The 23,644-nt window shown below is 43.6% G+C and overlaps 2 protein-coding genes across 3 annotated transcripts in view; one reads left to right on the top strand and one right to left on the bottom strand.

Moving 5' to 3' along the window:
• TFIP11 (tuftelin interacting protein 11) overlaps positions 1–23,644 on the top strand; it is a gene marked incomplete at its 5' end in the record, with an annotated part of 601,324 nt that overhangs the window by 397,431 nt on the left and 180,249 nt on the right. The window lies entirely within an intron of this gene.
• MYO18B (myosin XVIIIB) overlaps positions 1–23,644 on the bottom strand; it is a 266,462-nt gene that overhangs the window by 102,615 nt on the left and 140,203 nt on the right. The window contains exons 29-30 of the mRNA XM_083589603.1: positions 17,128–17,252; positions 8,804–8,958 (exon numbers count right to left, since the gene is read on the bottom strand). Of these exons, the coding sequence (XP_083445729.1) occupies positions 8,804–8,958; positions 17,128–17,252 (280 nt within the window). The remainder of the gene's footprint in view (positions 1–8,803; positions 8,959–17,127; positions 17,253–23,644) is intronic.

The raw sequence follows: 23,644 nt of genomic DNA on the forward strand, positions 1-23,644 counted from the left end.
AGACCGCATTGGCTCTCCTAGACCAGGCCATGAACCTTTCCACAGCACCTTATGTAGCCTAACCAACTGCAGGATTTGGGTGGCAACTACAGCAGGCTGAAGCAGAAGCTTTGCTGGGGACTTAGAAGATTTGGGGCACTGACCCATAGACTGACCTTTGAATAAAACGTGTATATGCTGCTAGCTTAATAGGTATAGATGTAGATTTAGAGTGTGAATGTCGTAGGAGGAAACAACTAATTTCCAGTCCAAATTCGCCCAAATATAATCACCTCAGATCACCGCCCCCCAAAAGCTTCTCTTCAATCTGTTTTCCCCAATGAATTTCCTAGCAGATCCTGTTCCAAATCAATTTGATTAGTTTTTCATTACCCACCCCCAAATAACCTCTAGATAAGGTCATCTTAAATGCATTTATTTCTCCAAAACTGTACAACAATCCAAATTCATTACCTACCCAGTAACACATTGGGTGCTCAGGAAGAGATCTGAGGACCCTGCTGCCTGGCCCCAGCACCCTAGCAGTATCTCAGGGTGCAAGCAGAGGAGAGATGAAGCAGGTAGGCCTTGAGGTGGGGAGCGGGGATCAAAGGTCAGTGGCAGACCCTCAATCCTTGAGTTAAAGGATCTACTTGCAGTGCCTGCAACGATCTCTGCCTGAGACCCGAGAATCGGTTTCTGGATGGATGCCAACACTGAGACTCCCATACACCCCCCCTTTTTTATTTTAAAAAAGGATGCTCTGATAAAGAACTTAAAGCATCCAATATCTGAGCTCTTCTAAAAAAGTTGAGCATCTTCCAATAAATGGTATGAGATTGGAATTGTTTGATTAGATTAGCAATTCACGAGCTCCCCCATTCATAATTAATGGCTTTGCCATTTAGAATTCAGTGCCAAACTTCCACAGACTCAGAGATAGATTGGAAGTTTCAGCGTCTTCAATGAAGCGTGTGCTATAAAGACTTAAAACTGCATTACTGAAGTCAGGGGCATGCTGGGGAAAGGGCAGGGCAGCTGCACCTGAGAAGACAGGCTTGTGAAGCATTGCACCTGGAAGAACTGTGGAGTGTAGGGGAGCAAATTTCAACCCACTTTTGGTGCTCAGTTTCTTGGGTGGAAAGAAGTGGGATTCATCTCTGGCTACTCCCAGCATAGTTGTACTTCAGTGTGTGTGTGTGTGTCACTGGATAGAATGTTGTGTTGTGAAAGAAGTCGCCTCCTGCCTGGCCATGCGAATAAGCAATGAAATAATGCAGCTGAATGATCAAACTTCCAGGTGTAGGAGAAGCCAATGAAAACAAACCTCCAGTTGAAAAAATAAACTAGATGTCAAGCTAAATCTCTTTAGGTTAAATCTGATGAAATGGCCTCAGTTGATGAGGCCTAGAAGAGCATTCCCCTTCATGGATCATTGCCTTGCCGTGGCGAAGAGGCTTGAATAACTCAGAGAAGCTATGAACTATGCCGAGCAGGGCACCCAAGATGAACAGGTCATAGTGGAGAGTTTTGACCAAACGTGATCCATCTGGAGCAGGAACCGGCAAGCCACTCCAGTATCCCTGCCAAGAAAACTCCATGGACAAAGACAACAGGCACCAAAAAGTTATGACGCTGGAAGATGAGCCGCTCAGGTCAGAAGGCGTCCAACATGCTACTGAGGAAGAGCGGAGGACAAGTACAAGTAGATTCAGAGCTGATGAAGTGGCTGGGCCAAAGCCGAAAGGAAACTCAGTCACGGATATGCCTGGAAGTGAAAGGAAAGTCCAATGCTGTAAAGAAAAATATTGCATAGGAACCTGGAATGTAGGAACCATGAACCTTGGTAAGTTGGATGTGGTCAAAAATGTGTTGGCAAGAATAAATATTGACATCCTGGGCATCAGTGAACTAAAATGGACGGGAATGGGCGAATTCAGTTCGGATGACCATCATATCTACTACTGTGGGCAAGAAACCCATAAAAGAAATGGAGTGGCCTTCATAGTCAACAAAAGTGTGGCGAAAGCTGTTCTGGGATGCAATCTCAAAAATGATAGAATGATCTCGATACGAATCCAAGGCAGACCTTTTAACATCACAGTAATCCAAGTTTATGCACCAACTACTGGTGCTGAAGAAACTGAAATTGAGCAATTCTATGAAAACTTACAACACCTTATCGAAGTGACACCAAAGAAGGATGTTCTTCTCATTATAGGGGATTGGAATGCTAAAGTAGGGAATCAAGAGATAAAAGGAACAACTGGCAAGTCTTGCCTTAGAGATCAAAACGAAGCAGGGCAAAGGCTAATAGAGTTCTGTCAAGAGAACAAGCTGGTCATCACAAACATGCTTTTCCAACAACACAAGAGACGACTCTACACATGGACATCACCAGATGGGCAGCATCGAAATCAGATTGATTATATTCTCTGTAGCCAAACATAGAGAAGCTCTATACAGTCAGCAAAAACATGACCTGGAGCTGACTGTGGCTCAGATCATCAGCTTCTTATAGCAAAATTCAAGCATAAACTGAAGAAAGTAGGAAAAACCACTGGGCAGGTAAGATACAAATTTAAATCAAATCCCTTATGAATACACAGTGGAAGTGAGGAACAGGTTTAAGGATTTAGATTTGGTGGACAGAGTGCCTGAAGAACTATGGATGGAGGCTCGCAACATTATACAGGAGGCAGCAACGAAAACCATCCCAATGAAAAAGAAATGCAAGAAAGCAAAGTGGCTATCCAATGAGGCCTTACAAATAGCGGAGGAGAGAAGGCAAGCAAAATGCGAGGGAGATAGTGAAAGATACAGGAAATTGAATGCAGATTTCCAAAAAAGAACAAGGAGAGACAAGAAGGCCTTCTTAAGTGAGCAATGCAAAGATATAGAGAAAAACAACAGAATGGGAAGAACCAGAGATCTGTTCAAGAGAATGGGAGAAGTGAAAGGAACATTTCGTACAAAGATTACCATAATAAAGAACAAAAGTGGTAAGGACCTAAGAGAAGCAGAAGACATTAAAAAGAGGTGGCAAGAATACACAGAGGAATTATACCAGAAAGATATGGATGGCTCGTACACCCCAGGTAGTGTGGTTGCTGACCTTGAGCCAGACATCCTGGAGAGTGAAGTCAAATGGGCCTTAGAAAGCACTGCAAATAAGAAGGCCAGTGGAAGTGATGGTATTCCAGCTGAACTATTTAAAATTCTAAAAGATGATGCTGTTAAGGTGCTACACTCAATATGCCAGCAAGTTTGGAAAACTCAGCAGTGGCCAGAGGATTGGAGAAGATCAGTTTACATCCCAATCCCAAAGAAGGGCAGTGCCAAAGACTGCTCCAACTACTGCACAATTGCACTCATTTCACACGCTAGCAAGGTTATGCTTAAAATTCTACTAGGAAGGCTTAAGCAGTATGTGGACTGAGAACTCCCAGAAGTGCAAGCTGGATTTTGAAGGGGCAGAGGAACCAGAGACCAAATTGCAAACATGAGCTGGATTATGGAGAAAGCTAGAGAGTTCCAGAAAGACATCTACTTCTGCTTCATTGACTATGCAAAAGCCTTTGACTGTGTAGGCCACAGCAAACTATGGCAAGCAAGCAAGAAAAAATCCTTAAATAAGAGACACGGGGGAATGATTAATGGGCTTCAATGTCTGTACACTAATGCGCAAAGCATGGGAAATAAACAAGATGAGCTTGAGCTCTTGGTACAGCAGACTAAATATGACATAATAGGCATCACTGAAACCTGGTGGGATAAGTCCCATGATTGGAATGTAATAATGGAGGGATACAATCTATTTCAGAGAAACACACCAGACAAGAAAGGAGGAGGAGTGGCGTTATATGTCAGGGATGTGTATACCTGTGAAGAGATCCAAGATTTAGAACCTCAAAGCCAAAGTGAGAGCATTTGGGTCAAAATTAAGGGAGAGAAGAATAACAGTGACCTCATTGTGGGAGTTTACTATAGATCCCCAAGCCAAACGGAGGACATAGATGATGCCTTCCTGGAACAGATGGCCAAGCATGCAAAAGGAAGGGAGATAGTAGTAATGGGGGACTTCAATTACCCGGATATTTGTTGGATGTCAAACTCAGCCAAGAGCATAAGGTCAAACTGATTCCTCACTGGCCTTGCAGACAACTTCATTGTCCAGAAAGTGGGAGAAGCAACAAGAGGAACAGCCATTTTAGATCTGGTCCTAACCAATGTTGATGACCTGGTTAGTGGGGTAGAAGTGGAAGGATCATTAGGCGCGAGTGATCATGCTCTTCTGAAGTTTACTATACAGCGGAAAGGAGCAGCCAAGCATACTAGGACTCAATTTCTCGACTTTAAGAAAGCCGACTTCATAAAACTTAGGGAAGTGCTGGGTGAGATCCCATGGACAGTAATACTAAAAGGAAAGGGAGTTCATGATGGCTGGGAGTTTGTTAAGAGGGAGATAGTAAAAGCACAACTTCAGGCAATACCAATGAGACGGAAAAATGGAAGGTGCCTAAAGAAGCCAGGGTGGCTATCTAAAGAACTTTTAACTGAGTTAAGATTAAAAAAGGATGTGTACAAAAAATGGAAAAGGGGGGAAACCACCAAAGAGGAATTCAAACAAATAGCCAGCACGTGTAGACACAAAGTCAGAAAAGCTAAAGCACAGAATGAACTCAGGCTTGCTAGAGAGGTTAAAAGCAACAAAAAAGGCTTTTATGGGTATGTTCGTAGCAAAAGGAAGAACAAAGAAACAGTGGGGTCACTCAGAGGAGAAGATGGTGAAATGCAAACAGGGGACACAGAAAGGGCTGAACTCCTCAATGCCTTCTTTGCCTCAGTCTTCTCCAATAAAGAAAACAATGCCCGACCTGAAGAATTTGGAGCAAATGATTCAGCAGAGGAAACACAGCCCAGAATAACTAAGGAGATAGTACAATAATACTTGGCTAGTTTAGATGTATTCAAGTCTCCAGGGCCAGATGAACTGCATCCAAGAGTATTAAAAGAACTGGCAGGTGTGATCTCAGAACCACTGGCAGTCATCTTTGAGAATTCCTGGAGAACAGGCGAAGTCCCGGCAGACTGGAGGAGGGCAAATGTTGTCCCTATTTTCAAAAAGGGGAAAAGAGAGGACCCAAATAATTACCGCCCAGTCAGTCTGACATCAATACCAGGGAAGATTCTGGAGCAGATCATTAAGCAAACAGTCTGTGAGCACCTAGAAAGGAATGCTGTGATCACCAATAGTCAGCATGGATTTCTGAAAAATAAGTCATGTCAGACTAACCTGATCTCGTTTTTTGACAGAATTACAAGCCTGGTAGATGAAGGGAACGCAGTGGATGTAGCCTACCTTGATTTCAGCAAGGCATTTGACAAGGTGCCCCATGATATTCTTGTAAAGAAGCTGGTAAAATGTGGTCTTGACTATGCTACCACTCAGTGGATTTGTAACTGGCTGACTGACTGAACCCAAAGGGTGCTCATCAATGGTTCCTCTTCATCCTGGAGAAGAGTGACTAGTGGGGTGCCACAGGGTTCTGTCTTGGGCCTGGTCTTATTCCACATCTTTATCAACAATTTGGATGATGGACTCAATGGCATCCTGATCAAATTTGCAGATGACACCAAACTGGGAGGGGTGGCTAACACCCCAGAGGACAGGATCACACTTCAAAATGACCTTGACAGATTAGAGAACTGGGCCAAAACAAACAAGATGAATTTTAACAGGGAGAAATGTAAAGTATTGCACTTGGGCAAAAAAAATGAGAGGCACAAATACAAGATGGGTGACACCTGGTTTGAGAGCAGTACATGTGAAAAGGATCTAGGAGTCTTGGTTGACCACAAACTTGACATGAGCCAACAGTGTGACGCGGCAGCTAAAAAAGCCAATGCAATTCTGGGCCGCATCAATAGGAGTATAGCATCTAGATCAAGGGAAGTAATAGTGCCACTGTATTCTGTTCTGGTCAGACCTCACCTGGAGTACTGTGTCCAGTTCTGGGCACCACAGTTCAGGAAGGACACTGGCAAACTGGAACGTGTCCAGAGGAGGGCAACCAAAATGGTCAAAGGCCTGGAAACGATGCCTTATGAGGAACGGCTAAGGGAGCCGGGCATGTTTAGCCTGGAGAAGAGGAGGTTAAGGGGTGATATGATAGCCATGTTCAAATATATAAAAGGATGTCACATAGAGGAGGGAGAAAGGTTGTTTTCTGCTGCTCCAGAGAAGCAGACACGGAGCAATGGTTCCAAACTACAAGAAAGAAGATTCCACCTAAACATTAGGAAGAACTTCCTGACAGTAAGAGCTGTTCGACAGTGGAATTTGCTGCCAAGGAGTGTGGTGAAGTCTCCTTCTTTGGAGGTCTTCAAGCAGAGGCTTGACAACCATATGTCAGGAGTGCTCTGATGGTGTTTCCTGCTTGGCAGGGGGTTGGACTCGATGGCCCTTGTGGTCTCTTCCAACTCTATGATTCTATGATTCTATGATTCTAAGCTCTTAAAGAAATGGGAGTGCCTGATCACCTCATCTGTCTCCTGAGAAATCTCTATGTGGGACAAGAAGCTACAGTTAGAACTGGGTATGGAACAACTGATTGGTTCAAAATTGGGAAAGGAGTACGACAAGGCTGTATAATGTCTCCCTGCTTATTTAACTTATATGCAGAATTCATCATGCGAAAGGCTGGGCTGGATGAATCCCTAGCCGGAATTAAGATTGTCGGAAGAAATATCAACAACCTCAGATATGCAGATGACACAACCTTGATGGCAGAAAGTGAGGAGGAATTAAAGAACCTTTTATTGAGGGTGAAAGAGGAGAGCGCAAAATATGGTCTGAAGCTCAACATCAAAAAAACGAAGATCATGGCCACTGGTCCCATCACCTCCTGGCAAATAGAAGAGGAAGAAATGGAGGCAGTAAGAGATTTTACGTTCTTGGGCTCCATGATCATTGCAGATGGTGACAGCAGCCACAAAATTAAAAGATTCCTGCTTCTTGGAAGAAAAGCAATGACAAACCTAGACAGCATCTTAAAAAGTAGAGGCATCACCTTGCCAACAAAGGTCCATATAGTAAAAGCTATGGTTTTCCCAGTAGTGATGTATGGAAGTGAGAGCTGGACCATAAAGAAGGCCGCTCGCTGAAGAATTGATGCTTTTGTATTCTGGTGCTGGAGGAGACTCTTGAGAGTCCCATGGACTCCTAGATCAAGGGAGTCTCCTAGATCAAGGGAAGTAATAGTGCCACTGTATTCTGCTCTGGTCAGACCTCACCTGGAGTACTGTGTCCAGTTCTGGGCACCACAGTTCAAGAAGGACATTGACAAACTGGAACGTGTCCAGAGGAGGGCAACCAAAATGGTCAAAGGCCTGGAAACGATGCCTTATGAGGAACGGCTAAGGGAGCTGGGCATGTTTAGCCTGGAGAAGAGGAGGTTAAGGGGTGATATGATAGCCATGTTCAAATATATAAAAGGATGTCACATAGAGGAGGGAGAAAGGTTGTTTTCTGCTGCTCCAGAGAAGCGGACACGGAGCAATGGATCCAAACTACAAGAAAGAAGATTCCACCTAAACATTAGGAAGAACTTCCTGACAGTAAGAGCTGTTCGACAGTGGAATTTGCTGCCAAGGAGTGTGGTGGAGTCTCCTTCTTTGGAGGTCTTTAAGCAGAGGCTTGACAACCATATGTCAGGAGTGCTCTGATGGTGTTTCCTGCTTGGCAGGGGGTTGGACTCGATGGCCCTTGTGGTCTCTTCCAACTCTATGATTCTATGATTCTATGATTCTATGACTGCAAGAAGATCAAACCTCTCCATTCTTCAGGAAATCAGCCCTGAGTGCTCACTGGAAGGGCAGATTGTGAAGGTGAGGCTCCAATACTTTGGCCACCTCATGAGAAGAGAAGACTCCCTGGAAAAGACACTGATGTTGGGAAAGATGGAAGGCACAAGGAAAAGGGGACGACAGAGGACGAGATGGTTGGATAGTGTTCTCGAAGTTACCAGCATGAGTTTGACCAAACTGCGGGAGGCAGTGGAAGACAGAAGTGCCTGGCGTGCTCTGGTCCATGGGGTCACAAAGAGTCAGACACGACTAAACGACTAAACAACAACAAGAAGAAGAGAATTATCTTTTTTGCTGATTGTGTTTTCACTCACACCTTGAGATCTACCAGCCCAAGTAAATCTGTCCAGCCTGGTCTGTCCACCTCTGTTTCATACTGTTTCTTCCATCCAACACTCTTCTAATGCTCTTAGTTCATGAGACAAAGGTTCTTGAGAGCAGAGCAGTAAGGCCTACAAGGCCTACACAATTATTCAAGCCTGCTAACTGCTGTTAGCAGCAAACTGCTAAGTCACTGTGACTCTTGACTCATCTTGAGTCTCCCTATAAAAGTAGCCAGCCTCTCTATGGGCCTCAGTGTTTGTGTCCCAGCCAGTGTGTGTGTTGTGTTGTTGCAGACAGATTGGCTCCAGGACTCTAGTAAATCAGTAACTAAGACTGAGCCTCTGTGAAGAGTCAGATAGCACTCTGTGTATGCTCTTTAACTATGCTGTTTCTGAACAACACTGTTTATGAAGAAGACTCTGCATTGATTAATTTACTGCTGCACGACATTAGTTGGTGAAATAAAGCCACACTATTTCCTTTGAAAGAGGGCCCATAGGAAATGGGGTGTTTCCTTAGCTTCCCCATTGCCCCACTGCAGGTATGTTCTAATTGTATTGGGCTGAATAAATAGCAGATCTCAGAAAGTCTTTAAAAGATCTAACTCCCCAGTCCAACACCCACATCTTACTTCTTCTGCTTCTTCTCCAGCTCATGGTTCCGGCTTTGCTGGCTTTCCATCAACACTCGTGTATCTCCCAAATCACACGTCAGCTGCTTACACTTTCTTTTCAGCCGCTGCGCTGTCCGCCTGGCACCTTCATACGCCTTCTGGGCCTCACCTAGCTGCAAGGCAGGGAGTGTGGTGGGTTGAGAAGTGAAAACAAGAGAGACCCGCACAGGAGTGTCACATGCTCACCCAATGGATGTGGGCCCCGTAAAACCCCATTGCCACTTGCCCAGTTGCCAAGCAGATGGCTGCAGAAAAAACCACAAGCAGCTGGTATTGCCCTCTCCCACTGCTTGCCAACAGCAGCTGAAATTCAGTGGTAGCTGCCTCAGACCATGGAGGGTCCATTGGGACAAAACTAGAACTGCGCTAGATCAGGCTAAAAGGCCATTCTGCTTCCCACAGTGGCTGGCCAGGTGGCTGGGAAAACCATAAGCAGGGAACTTAGCCAGTGGCTTTACTCTTCTCTTTTTCCCCAACACCTGGTATAATAACAATAATATTTATATCCCACCTATCTTGCTGGGTTTCACAGCCACTCTGGGCTTACAACATAGATAAAAACACAACAAAGCATCAAACATTAAAAAACAAAATATCCTATACGAGCAACAAACCAATAGAAACCAACAACAACAACTATAAACAATTTACAATTATACCCAAATTAAAATAACCGCCAACTCCAACTAAACATTTAACCAACATCAACCTGATAAAAGCAGAGGAATCAAAATTAGAACCATTTAAAATATTTTAAAACATTTTAGCCAGTTGCCCCATTCCAAGAGTTGTTCCAGCAATGTCCTTCCGGCCTCCCAGGAGCCTCTTTTAGGAAGGATCCCTGAGTAATACTCAGGGATAAACTGCTCCTGAACAGGAGGGTTCTGTCTAGTTATTACAGTATTACAGTCCATCATATAGTTATTACAGTCCATAATTGATTGTTTCATGCAGGTGGAGGTTTCCTGACTATTTATTGAACCATGGCTGTTTTAACATCATGTTGGTAAGCTGCTTAGTGTTTTCTTTGGAACAGAAAGTGCAGGTTGTAGATCTAGGTTGAAAACACAAGTTTAAAAAACCCTCCATGCATTTCTCAAATCCCTTTTTACAAAAGAGTAAGATGCTTTCCTGAGCATGGCAACCCAAATTAAAAATTGCGTCTGTACATTTGAGGTGCTGGGAAGGTCTCAGAGCTCACATCAAAAGCATCTGCTTGGCATGCAGAAGATTCCAGGTTTAAACCCCAAAGGCATCTTCAGATAAAAAAGGATCAGGCAATAGGAAAAGTTGTTTGGGGCTTTTTAATTTAGAGGGGAAAGACCAGTAAAAGGAGGGCATTATAGAGGTGTATATTGCAGTTGGCTGTAGTACCTGGAGAGAAACAGACAGACAGGTTGTGTATCCACAGCAGTGACCAGAGGAGGAATGACCGCTGGGAGAAGAAACGTCCTGGTGCATCTGCAGCAGTACAACTGGACACCTTCATCTGTCCCGGCTGCAACAAAGCATGCCTCTCCAGCATTGGTCTCTACAGCCCCAGCAGGCTCTGTATCTTTCCAACGGTTTGACGTCACCCTCAAAGAAGCACCCCTCCACTGTCTCCCATGACAGACAGGTGCAAACCATAGAGAAAGTATACAAGTCTTTCTCCCTCTCTCATCATAATACTAGAGCCCAATGTGATAATCCAATGAAGCTGAAGAGTTGAAGACAGAAGAAAGGACTTCTTCATGCAGTGGATTTGCTCCCACAAGATGTAGTGATGGTCACTGACCTGGACGGCTTTAAAATAGAATTAACCAAGTTTATGGATGGGAAGACTGTGGACAGCTACTAGTCCAGAGAGCTATAATCTTTCCTGCCCAAGTACCAGCTGCTGGGGTTCAAACAGGTGGCTGGACGAGATGAGCCTTTGAACTAACTTAGACGGGCTCTTTTCTGTCCTTATGCAACCTCTTTTGTGTCTGGGACCCTGGAGAGTTGCTGCCAGTTACAGTGGATGATGCCAGGCTAGATGGGCAAATAGTCTGGGCTGGTTATCAAGCAGCCTCTATCTCCTTCGAGTTGTTGTTGTTGTTTAGTCGTTTAGTCGTGTCCAACTCTTCGTGACCCCATGGACCAGAGCACGCCAGGCACTTCTGTCCTCCACTGCCTCCCGCAGTTTGATCAAATTCATGCTGGTAGCTTCAAGAACACCATCCAACCATCTCATCCTCTGTCGTCCCCTTTTCCTTGTGCCCACCATCTTTCCCAACATCAGGGTCTTTTCCAGGGAGTCTTCTCTTCTCATGAGGTGGCCAAAGTATTGGAGCCTCACCTTCACAATCTGCCCTTCCAGTGAGCACTCAGGGCTGATTTCCTGAAGAATGGAGAGGTTTGATCTTCTTGCAGTCCATGGGACTCTCAAGAGTCTCCTCCAGCACCATAATTCAAAAGCATCAATTCTTCGGCGATCAGCCTTCTTTATGGTCCAGCTCTCACTTCCATACATCACTACTGGGAAAACCATAGCTTTAACTATACGGACCTTTGTTGGCAAGGTGATGTCTCTACTTTTTAAGATGCTGTCTAGGTTTGTCATTGCTTTTCTTCCAAGAAGCAGGAATCTTTTAATTTCGTGACTGCTGTAACCATCTGCAGTGATCATGGAGCCCAAGAAAGTAAAATCTCTTACTGCCTCCATTTCTTCCCCTTCTATTTGCCAGGAGGTGATGGGACCAGTGGCCATGATCTTCGTTTTTTTGATGTTGAGCTTCAGACCATATTTTGCGCTCTCCTCTTTCACCCTCAATAAAAGGTTCTTTAATTCCTCCTCACTTTCTGCCATCAAGGTTGTGTCATCTGCATATCTGAGGTTGTTGATATTTCTTCCGGCAATCTTAATTCCGGCTTCGGATTCATCCAGCCCAGCCTTTTGCATGATGAATTCTGCATATAAGTTAAATAAGCAGGGAGACATTATACAGCCTTGTCGTACTCCTTTCCCAATTTTGAACCAATCAGTTGTTCCATATCCAGTTCTAACTGTAGCTTCTTGTCTCACATAGAGATTTCTCAGGAGACAGATGAGGTGATCAGGCACTCCCATTTCTTTAAGAACTTGCCATAGTTTGCTGTGGTCGACACAGTCAAAGGCTTTTGCATAGTCAATGAAGCAGAAGTAGATGTCTTTCTGGAACTCTCTAGCTTTCTCCATAATCCAGCGCATGTTTGCAATTTGGTCTCTGGTTCCTCTGCCTCTTCTAAATCCAGCTTGCACTTCTGGGAGTTCTCGGTCCACATACTGCTTGAGCCTTCCTTGTAGAATTTTAAGCATAACCTTGCTAGCGTGTGAAATGAGTGCAATTGTGCGGTAGTTTGAGCATTCTTTGGCACTTGCCCTTCTTTGGGATTGGTATGTAGACTGATCTTCTCCAATCCTCTGGCCACTGCTGAGTTTTCCAAACTTGCTGGCATATTGAGTGTAGCACCTTAACAGCATCATCTTTTAAAATTTTAAATAGTTCAGCTGTAATACCATCACTTCCACTGGCCTTGTTATTTGCAGTGCTTTCTAAGGCCCATTTGACTTCACTCTCCAGGATGTCTGGCTCAAGGTCAGCAATCACACTGCCTGGGGTGTATGAGACATCCATATCTTTCTGGTATAATTCCTCTGTGTATTCTTGCCACCTCTTCTTGATGTCTTCTGCTTCTGTTAGGTCCTTACCACTTTTGTCCTTTATTATGGTAATCTTTGTACGAAATGTTCCTTTCATATTTCCGATTTTCTTGAACAGATCTCTGGTTCTTCCCATTCTGTTGTTTTCCTCTATTTCTTTGCATTGCTCGTTTAAGAAGGCCTTCTTGTCTCTCCTTGCTATTCTTTGGAAATCTGCATTCAATTTCCTGTATCTTTCACTATCTCCCTTGCATTTTGCTTGCCTTCTCTCCCCCGCTATTTGTAAGGCCTCGTTGGGCAGCCACATTGCTTTCTTGCATTTCTTTTTCATTGGGATGGTTTTAGTTGCTGCCTCCTGTATAATGTTGCGAGCCTCCACCCATAGTTCTTCAGGCACTCTAAATCCTTAAACCTGTTCCTCACTTCCACTGCGTATTCATAAGGGATTTGGTTTAGATTGTATCTTACCGGCCCAGTGGTTTTTCCTACTTTCTTCAGTTTAAGCTTGAATTTTGCTATAAGAAGCTGATGATCTGAGCCACAGTCAGCTCCAGGTCTTGTTTTTGCTGACTGTATAGAGCTTCTCCATCTTTGGCTGCAGAGAATATAATCAATCTGATTTCGATGTTGCCCATCTGGTGATGTCCATGTGTAGAGTCGTCTCTTGTGTTGTTGGAAAAGTGTGTTTGTGATGACCCGCTTGTTCTCTTGACAGAACTCTATTAGCCTTTGCCCTGCTTCGTTTTGATCTCCAAGGCCAAACTTGCCAGTTGTTCCTTCGCATTCCTTCACATTCCAATCCCCAATAAAGAGAAGAACATCCTTCTTTGGTGTCACTTCGATAAGGTCTTGTAAGTCTTCATAGAATTGCTCAATTTCAGTTTCTTCAGCACCAGTAGCTGGTGCATAAACTTGGATTACTGTGATGTTAAAAGGTCTGCCTTGGATTCGTATCGAGATCATTCTATCATTTTTGAGATTGCATCCCAGTACAGCTTTCGCCACTCTTTTGTTGACTATGAGGGTCACTCCATTTCTTTTACGGGTATCTACAGTAGTAGATATGATAGTCATCCGAACTGAATTCACCCATTCCCGTCCATTTCAGTTCACTGATTCCCAGGATGTCAATATTTATTCTTGCCATCTCATTTTTGACCACATCCAACTTACCCAGATTCATGGTTCTTACATTCCAGGCTCCTATGCAATATTTTTCTTTACAGCATTGGACTTTCCTTTTGCTTCCATGCATATCCGCAACTGAGCATCCTTTCGGCTTTGGCCCAGCCGCTTCATCAGCTCTGGATCTACTTGTACTTGTCCTCCGCTCTTCCCCAGTAGCGTGTTGGATGCCTTCCGACCTGAGGGGCTCATCTTCCAGCGTCATAACTTTTATATGCCTGTTGTCTTTGTCCATGGAGTTTTCTTGGCAGGGATACTGGAGTGGCTTGCCGGTTCCTCCTCCAGGTGGATCACGTTTGGTCAAAACTCTCCACTATGACCTGTTCATCTTGGGTGCCCTGCTCGGCATAGTTCATAGCTTCTCTGAGTTATTCAAGCCCCTTCGCCACGGCAAGGCAGTGATCCATGAAGGGGTATCTCCATGAAGGGGTATCTCCTTCGAGTAGGAAGCCACATTTCCTGGTGCTTCACTTGTGGGCCAGAATGAAACAAGTGTTCCTTAGGGAGGTCAGGTCTCCCCTTTTCACTAGAACTCATGTCCTCCAACCTCTGCAAAGAAGGTGACAGAGAGAGCAATTGCTATTAAGGAGTCCCTTTAAATAAGCTGAATGTTGAATTAATGAAGCCTGTAATTCCAGACAAGTGCCTGAATGCAAATGGGTTGTTTGCCTTCACCACAGCCCTCCAGAATGACGGAAGCTTCATTACTTTTTAATGTGCCATGATTTTATATAGTTATTCTTGCCCATTCCTTCAGCCTGGGGATCATCAGCAGTTCTTCAAGGCGGCTTTGGGCTGGAAAGCAAACCGCAAGTCCACCCTGGTTTATTTTTAGAAGGCAGGCATCTGCCCTACACGGAGTCAGAGCATCAGTCCATTTAGCTCTGCTTCTGTGCTGTCTGCTCCCTGGGCTCTCAGGCCAGGGTCTTTTCCCAGACCTCCCTGGAGATGCTGCCACGGATGGAACCGCAGGAACCAGGGACTCTTTGCATGCAAAGCAGGTGCTCTAAACTCTGAGCTACAGTCCTTCCCTAAAAGCAAAGATCCCAGTGCTCATGGTTCCAAATAAAAGGCTGATTTGAAAAGGGATCTCAGAAGCTGCCTTCTCCTGAGTCCAGCAATTGGCCCATTTGCCTGCACTTTGTCTGCAATGACTGGCAGAAGCAGCTCTCCAGGGTTTCCTGCAGGGGACACTCCCAGTCCTTCCTGGAGATGGAGACAGGGATGGAACCTGTTACTTTCTGCATGCAAAGCCAGTGCTCTTCCATGGAGCTACAGGCTTCTTCATCACAGATGCCCTGAGGTGATCTCACGGCAATGCTTGCATTATTTGAGAGGGGCTTTAATGAAATCTGCAAGCCCCAGCCCTAAACATGTTTCTCTTTTCACACACACACTTAAAAGTCCTCTAAAACGGTACCTAAAGGAGCCAGCAATGCTTATATTTTGTGTAATATTAAGAACATAAGGAGAGCCTGCTGGATCAGGTCAAGGGCCAATCCAGTCCACCTTCTTGTCTCACAGTGCCTCACTGGATGCCCCAAAAGGAAACCCTCAAGTAGGATTTGAGCAGAAAAGCAACTCTCCCCTCCTCTCTTTTCCAGCAACTGGTATCCAGAAGCATCACTGTTTCTGACCATGGAGGCAGAGCAGAGCCATCTTGACATCCTGACAAGCAGCCACTGGCAGCCTTTTCCTCCATGAACTCATCCAAGACTCTTTTAAAGTCATCCAAGTTGGTGGCCATCCCATCCTCCTGGGGGAGGGAGTGCCCATGTTTAACTCTGTGCTGCGTGAAGAGGGACTTCCTTTTATTGCTGTTTTAATCATTTAATCTTGTTGGTGCATTTATTATAGCTGCCTAGCCATTGCATAGGGAGGCCCTCTTGTGAGGAGCTACCCCAATGATGGGTCAGAAAAAAATGATAATAATAAATGTATTACTGCTTTCCTCAGTGTGCTTTTATTGATGCTCCTCTCTCTTTGATTGCTCTGCCTCAGCTTTTATTATCCCCTTCTTCCACTCCTTTCCTGCTGCTGTTTTAAAAGGGGTTAATAGTCTTGTTTTATTGCTGCTTATTGATCTTTGTATTCACTGGTATTTTGATGCCTTTTTGTCATTAACTGCTTCGCAAACATTTAAAGTTGAACGGCAGGGCAGAACATCATCTAATTAATTAAGACCAATTAAAATTAAATTGATTCTGCTGCATCAAGCACTTCTGAATGAGCCAGTCGTATCCAATCTTGAAGCCCACCAGGTCCCTCCAAATGTTTTGGATGACAGATAGAGCAGTTGGAGGAGGAGAGGGCAGAGGCTGGAAAATGAATTGTGAGTGGAGGGGCACCCTTCTTCCATCATTGGGACCCCCTGGGGAACTCACCAAACCTGCTGCACCTGGAATTGGGTGTGGAGAGGGCAGCTGGCTGCTGAGTGGGACACACCTGTGGGCAGCAGCCTGGTGAGGCTCCCTCCACCTTGGGCCTGCCCATAAAAAGCATACATGGAGGGAGAGACTAGGGCGATGGCAGGAGCTTCTTGGAACCTTCCCCTCTGTGGGAGCTTTCCGAGGAACAGCTGTGAGTTAGTTTAGGCCCTGGGTGCAGGTACCAGGGTGGGTAAATTGAGTCCTGGGTGAGGCCGAGAGGGGTGGGTATGCCAGGAGCAGGAGGAACTGATATTGGCTTACATGTATTTAGAATTTTTGCTTTACTGTAACATTTTTATAAGTAACTCTGTATTTTTGTAAAACCCGTTGTGGTTCAAGCTGTCTTTTGTTGCTTTGGTCTTAAATATAAAAACTAAAATATAAAATATGCTCTCATTAAGTGCTAGCTGGGGCTGGTGAGAGTTGCAGTCCAAAACATCTAGACAGACAAGGTTAGGGAAGGTTGATCTATACCAATTGTTTGCACTGGGAGTTGAATCATTTCTCTGGGCTTCTATAAACTGTGGTATACAGAATAGTCCAGGCCAGTGGGCACCATTAACTACTGTGTCAAAGGCATAAAGCCATCAGGGACTAAGACCCAGAAGGAGTAGCAAGCCAGCAGGGAGAGAATAGCCCTTTTCTCACTGTGGGAAGTCCACAGACAGGAGCTGAGCACAAGAGCAGTCCTCTCCCTTCCTGTGGTTGCCAGCAACTGGTATTCAGAAGCATTGCTGCCTCTGACTTTGAAGGCAGAGCATAGCCATTGTGGTAATAGCTATCAAAAGCCATGAATTTGTCCAATTCCCCTTTAAAGCCATCCAAGCTGATGGTCATCACTGCCTCCTGTGGGAGTGAGTTCCCTAGTCTAACTATGCACTGCCTGACATCCAAGGGCAGCTTCAGGAAGACTCTCATGACAGGCTCAGTGATCTGCACATGGGAGCCCGCTGGGGGGAAATGTAAAAACACGGCCCCACCCCAGCCAATGCTCATTGGCCTGCCTTTTGTTCCAGCTCCTTTTTGGATGTCTGCTCCGCCTCCAGCCTTTCCTCCAGCTGTGTGATTCTTTTCCGGAGAAATCCAATCTCAGTCTGTGCACAGTCCAGGCGCATCTGCCATTCATCTCCTGTTAATGCCAAAAGAGACACATTTACATTGCACATCCAAACTGCTCAAATAAAGTCCACGCAGATGCTGCTGCACCCAAGCAGGCACAACAAAATGGCTTGTGGTCACAGGATTTTCAGGGGACCTAGTGAAGTGCTGTGTTATTAGAGAAGTGTCAACCAGGGTCCTGAGCTGTAAAGGGCAGCTGTTTACAGGAAACTGTTTAGTTTAGAGAAAAAGTGAGAAGAGGTAACATGATACGAAAAGTGTTGGATGTAATTCATTGGTGCAGTCAAATGCAACGTTCTTTGTTTCCCTAGAGTGGGCACGGGCAGGGGGACATCCAGTCTGGGTAACTTCCTGTCCCACTCGTCTGGAGCTTTCTCCTCCTGCATGTGACCTAGGAGATGGACGTGGCTCTGACTGACTCCATAAAAGAGCCGAGTCACGGAGCCATTTTCTCAGTCTGTTTTTTTTTCCAAGTAAATTTTTTTTTCCTTACATATTCTTTTCCAACAAATTGTAATAGCACCATACATTCCCTTTGACTCTGTCGAGTCGCGACCCCCCTCCCTCCCCACAACTGGTATATTTATCCTCTTTCCATCGCGCACATCATTCTCATATTAGTACTATTATACATTGGAGGTATTATGTCAATCCTGCTAGTGTCTTGACCTCTTTACAATTCTTCTTTAAATATTCAATAAATTTACTCCAGTTATTTTGGTATCTTTGATCTCCCTGGTCCCGGATCCTCCCTGACAGTTTGGCAAGCTCTGCATATTCTGTCAACTTCGCCTGCCACTCCTGAATAGTTGGTATATCTTGTACTTTCCATCTTTGGGCCAGAAGGGTCCTCGCGGCAGCTGTAGCATACATGAACAAATTTTGATCTTCTATTTTAATTTCTGTTCCTATTAAGCCTAAAAGACATGCTTCCGGTCTTTTGGGGAAAGTATATCTAAATATTTTTTTTGAGTTCATTATAAATTGATTTCCAATTTTTTTTTTACCTTATCGCAGGTCCACCACATATGGAAATAGTCCCCATCTGCCTTTTTACATTTCCAACATTTTCTTTCTTTTTTCCTATACATTTTAGCTAATTTTACTGGCATCAAATGCCATCTATACATCATTTTTAGCAAGTTTTCCTTTAAAGCCATGCATCCTGTAAATCTCAAACCTTCCTTCCATAATCTTTTCCACGCATCCAATTCAATGTTATCCCAATATCAATTGCCCATTTTATCATTGATTCCTTTACTTCTTCATCTTTTGTATAACATTCTAGCAATAAACTATACATTCTTGATAAAATTTTATCTTTACAGTCTATTAACTCGATTTGGAATTTCGATTTTTTATCTTCGAACCCATTTCTCTTTTTATCTTCCTTTAATAAGTCACTGATCTGGTGGTATCGCAGCCACCCTGTTAACATCTTTTCATAGAATCATAGAATCATAGAGTTGGAAGAGACCACAAGGGCCATCGAGTCCAACCCCCTGCCAAGCAGAAAACACCATCAGAGCACTCCTGACATATGGTTGTCAAGCCTCTGCTTAAAGACCTCCAAAGAAGGAGATTCCACCACACTCCTTGGCAGCAAATTCCACTGTCGAACAGCTCTTACTGTCAGGAAGTTCTTCCTAATGTTTAGGTGGAATCTTCTTTCTTGTAGTTTGGAACCATTGCTCCGTGTCCGCTTCTCTGGAGCAGCAGAAAACAACCTTTCTCCCTCCTCTATGTGACATCCTTTTATATATTTGAACATGGCTATCATATCACCCCTTAACCTCCTCTTCTCCAGGCTAAACATGCCCAGCTCCCTTAGCCGTTCCTCATAAGGCATCGTTTTTAGGCCTTTGACCAATTTGGTTGCCCTCCTCGGGACACGTTCCAGTTTGTCAGTGTCCTTCTTGAACTGTGGTGCCCAGAACTGGACACAGTACTCCAGGTGAGGTCTGACCAGAACAGAATACAGTGGCACTATTACTTCCCTTGATCTAGATGCTATACTCCTATTGATGCAGCCCAGAATTGCATTGGCTTTTTTAGCTGCCGCGTCACACTGTTGGCTCATGTCAAGTTTGTGGTCAACCAAGACTCCTAGATCCTTTTCACATGTACTGCTCTCAAGCCGGGTGTCACCCATCTTGTATTTGTGCCTCTCATTTTTTTTTGCCCAAGTGCAATACTTTACATTTCTCCCTGTTAAAATTCATCTTGTTTGTTTTGGCCCAGTTTGGTGTCATCTGCAAATTTGATCAGGATGCCCTTGAGTCCATCATCCAAGTCGTTGATAAAGATGTTGAATAAGACCGGGCCCAAGACAGAACCCTGTGGCACCCCACTAGTCACTCTTCTCCAGGATGAAGAGGAACCATTGATGAGCACCCTTTGGGTTCGGTCAGTCAGCCAGTTACAAATCCACTGAGTGGTAGCATAGTCAAGACCACATTTTACCAGCTTCTTTACAAGAATATCATGGGGCACCTTGTCAAATGCCTTGCTGAAATCAAGGTAGGCTACATCCACTGCGTTCCCTTCATCTACCAGGCTTGTAATTCTGTCAAAAAACGAGATCAGGTTAGTCTGACATGACTTATTTTTCAGAAATCCATGCTGACTATTGGTGATCACAGCATTCCTTTCTAGGTGCTCACAGACTGTTTGCTTAATGATCTGCTCCAGAATCTTCCCTGGTATTGATGTCAGACTGACTGGGCGGTAATTATTTGGGTCCTCTCTTTTCCCCTTTTTGAAAATAGGGACAACATTTGCCCTCCTCCAGTCTGCCGGGACTTCGCCTGTTCTCCAGGAATTCTCAAAGATGACTGCCAGTGGTTCTGAGATCACACCTGCCAGTTCTTTTAATACTCTTGGATGCAGTTCATCTGGCCCTGGAGACTTGAATACATCTAAACTAGCCAAGTATTATTGTACTATCTCCTTAGTTATTCTGGGCTGTGTTTCCTCTGCTGAATCATTTGCTCCAAATTCTTCAGGTCGGGCATTGTTTTCTTTATTGGAGAAGACTGAGGCAAAGAAGGCATTGAGGAGTTCAGCCCTTTCTGTGTCCCCTGTTTGCATTTCACCATCTTCTCCTCTGAGTGACCCCACTGTTTCTTTGTTCTTCCTTTTGCTACGAACATACCCATAAAAGCCTTTTTTGTTGCTTTTAACCTCTCTAGCAAGCCTGAGTTCATTCTGTGCTTTAGCTTTTCTGACTTTGTGTCTACACGTGCTGGCTATTTGTTTGAATTCCTCTTTGGTGGTTTCCCCCCTTTTCCATTTTTTGTACACATCCTTTTTTAATCTTAACTCAGTTAAAAGTTCTTTAGATAGCCACCCTGGCTTCTTTAGGCACCTTCCATTTTTCCGTCTCATTGGTATTGCCTGAAGTTGTGCTTTTACTATCTCCCTCTTAACAAACTCCCAGCCATCATGAACTCCCTTTCCTTTTAGTATTACTGTCCATGGGATCTCACCCAGCACTTCCCTAAGTTTTATGAAGTCGGCTTTCTTAAAGTCGAGAAATTGAGTCCTAGTATGCTTGGCTGCTCCTTTCCGCTGTATAGTAAACTTCAGAAGAGCATGATCACTCGCGCCTAATGATCCTTCCACTTCTACCCCACTAACCAGGTCATCAACATTGGTTAGGACCAGATCTAAAATGGCTGTTCCTCTTGTTGCTTCTCCCACTTTCTGGACAATGAAGTTGTCTGCAAGGCCAGTGAGGAATCTGTTTGACCTTATGCTCTTGGCTGAGTTTGACATCCAACAAATATCCGGGTAATTGAAGTCCCCCATTACTACTATCTCCCTTCCTTTTGCATGCTTGGCCATCTGTTCCAGGAAGGCATCATCTATGTCCTCCGTTTGGCTTGGGGATCTATAGTAAACTCCCACAATGAGGTCACTGTTATTCTTCTCTCCCTTAATTTTGACCCAAATGCTCTCACTTTGGCTTTGAGGTTCTAAATCTTGGATCTCTTCACAGGTATACACATCCCTGACATATAACGCCACTCCTCCTCCTTTCTTGTCTGGTGTGTTTCTCTGAAATAGATTGTATCCCTCCATTATTACATTCCAATCATGGGACTTATCCCACCAGGTTTCAGTGATGCCTATTATGTCATATTTAGTTTGCTGTACCAAGAGCTCAAGCTCATCTTGTTTATTTCCCATGCTTTGTGCATTAGTGTACAGACATTGAAGCCCATTAATCATTCCCCCGTGTCTCTTATTTAAGGATTTTTTCCTCCCACCACTAGGTCTGCGTGCTGTTTGCTCCATTTGGTCTATGACATTTGGTTATATGGTTTGAGCTTTATCCCTTGGTCTGTTTTCCTAGTAATATCCTCATATGTTACTCTTTCCCCTTCCATGTTTACTTTTTTTGTTGTCAACACCTCAATTGGTGATATCCACCACGGTGTCTTTCTTTCCAGGAGGTTTTTATTCCGATCCCATACTTCATATAAAGATTTCCTAATCACATGGTTTAGAAAACCTTTATGTACCTTTACTTTGTTGTACCATAGGTACGAATGCCAACCGTATCTATTGTCGTGGCCCTCTAGATCTAATAGGTCAGTGTTTTCTAAAGTCAGCCAATCTTTTAACCATACCAAGCACGAAGCTTCATAATATAAAGTCAGGTCTGGTAAATCAAAACCTCCTCTCTCTTTCTTATCTACTAGTATCTTCATTTTTATCCTTGGCCTTTTCCCCTGCCAGACAAATTTCGCTAATTTTTTGTGCCAATCCTTAAATTGTCTTATCCCTTTTACCACTGGTATTGCTTGAAATAAAAATAACAGTCTCGGTAGTATATTCATTTTTATCACAGAGATTCTGCCTGATAATGACAATTTTAGTCTGCTCCATATATCCATATCTTTCTTAATTTCTTTCCATACCACCTCATAGTTGTCCTTGTACAGGTTTATATTTTTTGTTGTCATCCAAATTCCTAAATATTTTATTTTTTTAGCTATCGCGATTCCTGAGTCTACTTGTAATTCTTCCATCTCTTCTTTCTTCAGATTTTTTTCTAGCATTTTCGTCTTGTTTTTGTTGAGTTTAAACCCTGATACCTTCCCAAACTCTTCCATTCTTTTTATTGCCTCTTTCACACTTTGTCTTGGTTCTTCCAACGTTAAGACTAGATCATCTGCGAAGGCTCTTAACTTAAATTCTGTTCGTCCCACTTAATGCCTCTGACTTCTGATGATTCTCTTAGCTTCTTGTTCAAGACCTCTAGGACTGTAATAAATAGCAAGGGAGACAAAGGACATCCCTGCCTAGTACCTTTAGTTATCTCAGAGTTATCTGATATGTTGTTATTAATTATTAACTTTGCTTTTTGGTCCGAATAAATCGTGTCAATACCTCTCAAAAAATTTTCACCAATTCCTAATACTTTTAAGTTTTCTTTCATGAAATGCCAAGAAACATTATCGAACGCTTTTTCCGCGTTTATGAACATTAGTACTGCCTGTTTCTCATTTCTGACTTCAAGGTATTCATTTATATTTATCAGGTTTCTTACGTTGTCCCTTAGTTGCCTCTCTGGCAGAAAGCCTGTTTGGTCCTTGTGTATCACCTTATTTAACACCATTTTTAGTCTATTCGCTAGTATATCCGCAAATAGCTTATAGTCGTTATTCAATAACGAAATTGGTCTGAAATTTTTTACATCTAATATATCCACCTCTTTCTTCGGGATCAGTGTAATATAGGCTTCTTTCCAGGTGTTTGGCATCTTTCCTTCTCTTAAGACTTTATTCATTACTTCACTTAGAACAGGTGTCAGGTATTGCGATAGTGTTTTATAATATTTTGCTGAGATACCGTCCGGTCCTGGGGCCTTCCCTATTTTCATTCTTTTTATTGCCTTTGTGACCTCTTGTTCTGTTATCTCCTGGTTAAGCATTCTTTTTTCTTCTTCTGAGATTTGATGCAATTTATGGTCATGGATATACTTTTCTATTCTCTTATTGTCTTCTTTATCTTTCCTATAAAGATCTCTATAGAATCTCTGAAATACTTTTCTAATTTCTTTCGGGTCCTCAATCATTTTATCCCCATCTTTTATTTTACAAATTGTGTTCTGTTTTTGTCTTGCTTTTATTTGCCACGCCAAGAATCTCCCAACTTTGTTGGCAGACTCAAAATTTTTTTGTCTCATGGTTTTTATTTTCCATTCGATCTCCTGTCCCACCACCATGGAGAACTGAGACTGCAACATTTTTATATTTCGTTTTATTATTTCATCTTTAGGTTTTCTTATTAGCTGTTTTTCGTTCTCCATGAGCTGAGACAGGATCTCTTCTTTCTTCTTCTCTCTCCCTCTTTTCTGGAAGCTGTTTTTTTGAATCAGGAAACCCCTTATCA

This window comes from Podarcis filfolensis, assembly GCF_964270895.1.
Source record: "Podarcis filfolensis genome assembly, chromosome: 16".
Lineage (NCBI taxonomy): Eukaryota > Metazoa > Chordata > Lepidosauria > Squamata > Lacertidae > Podarcis > Podarcis filfolensis.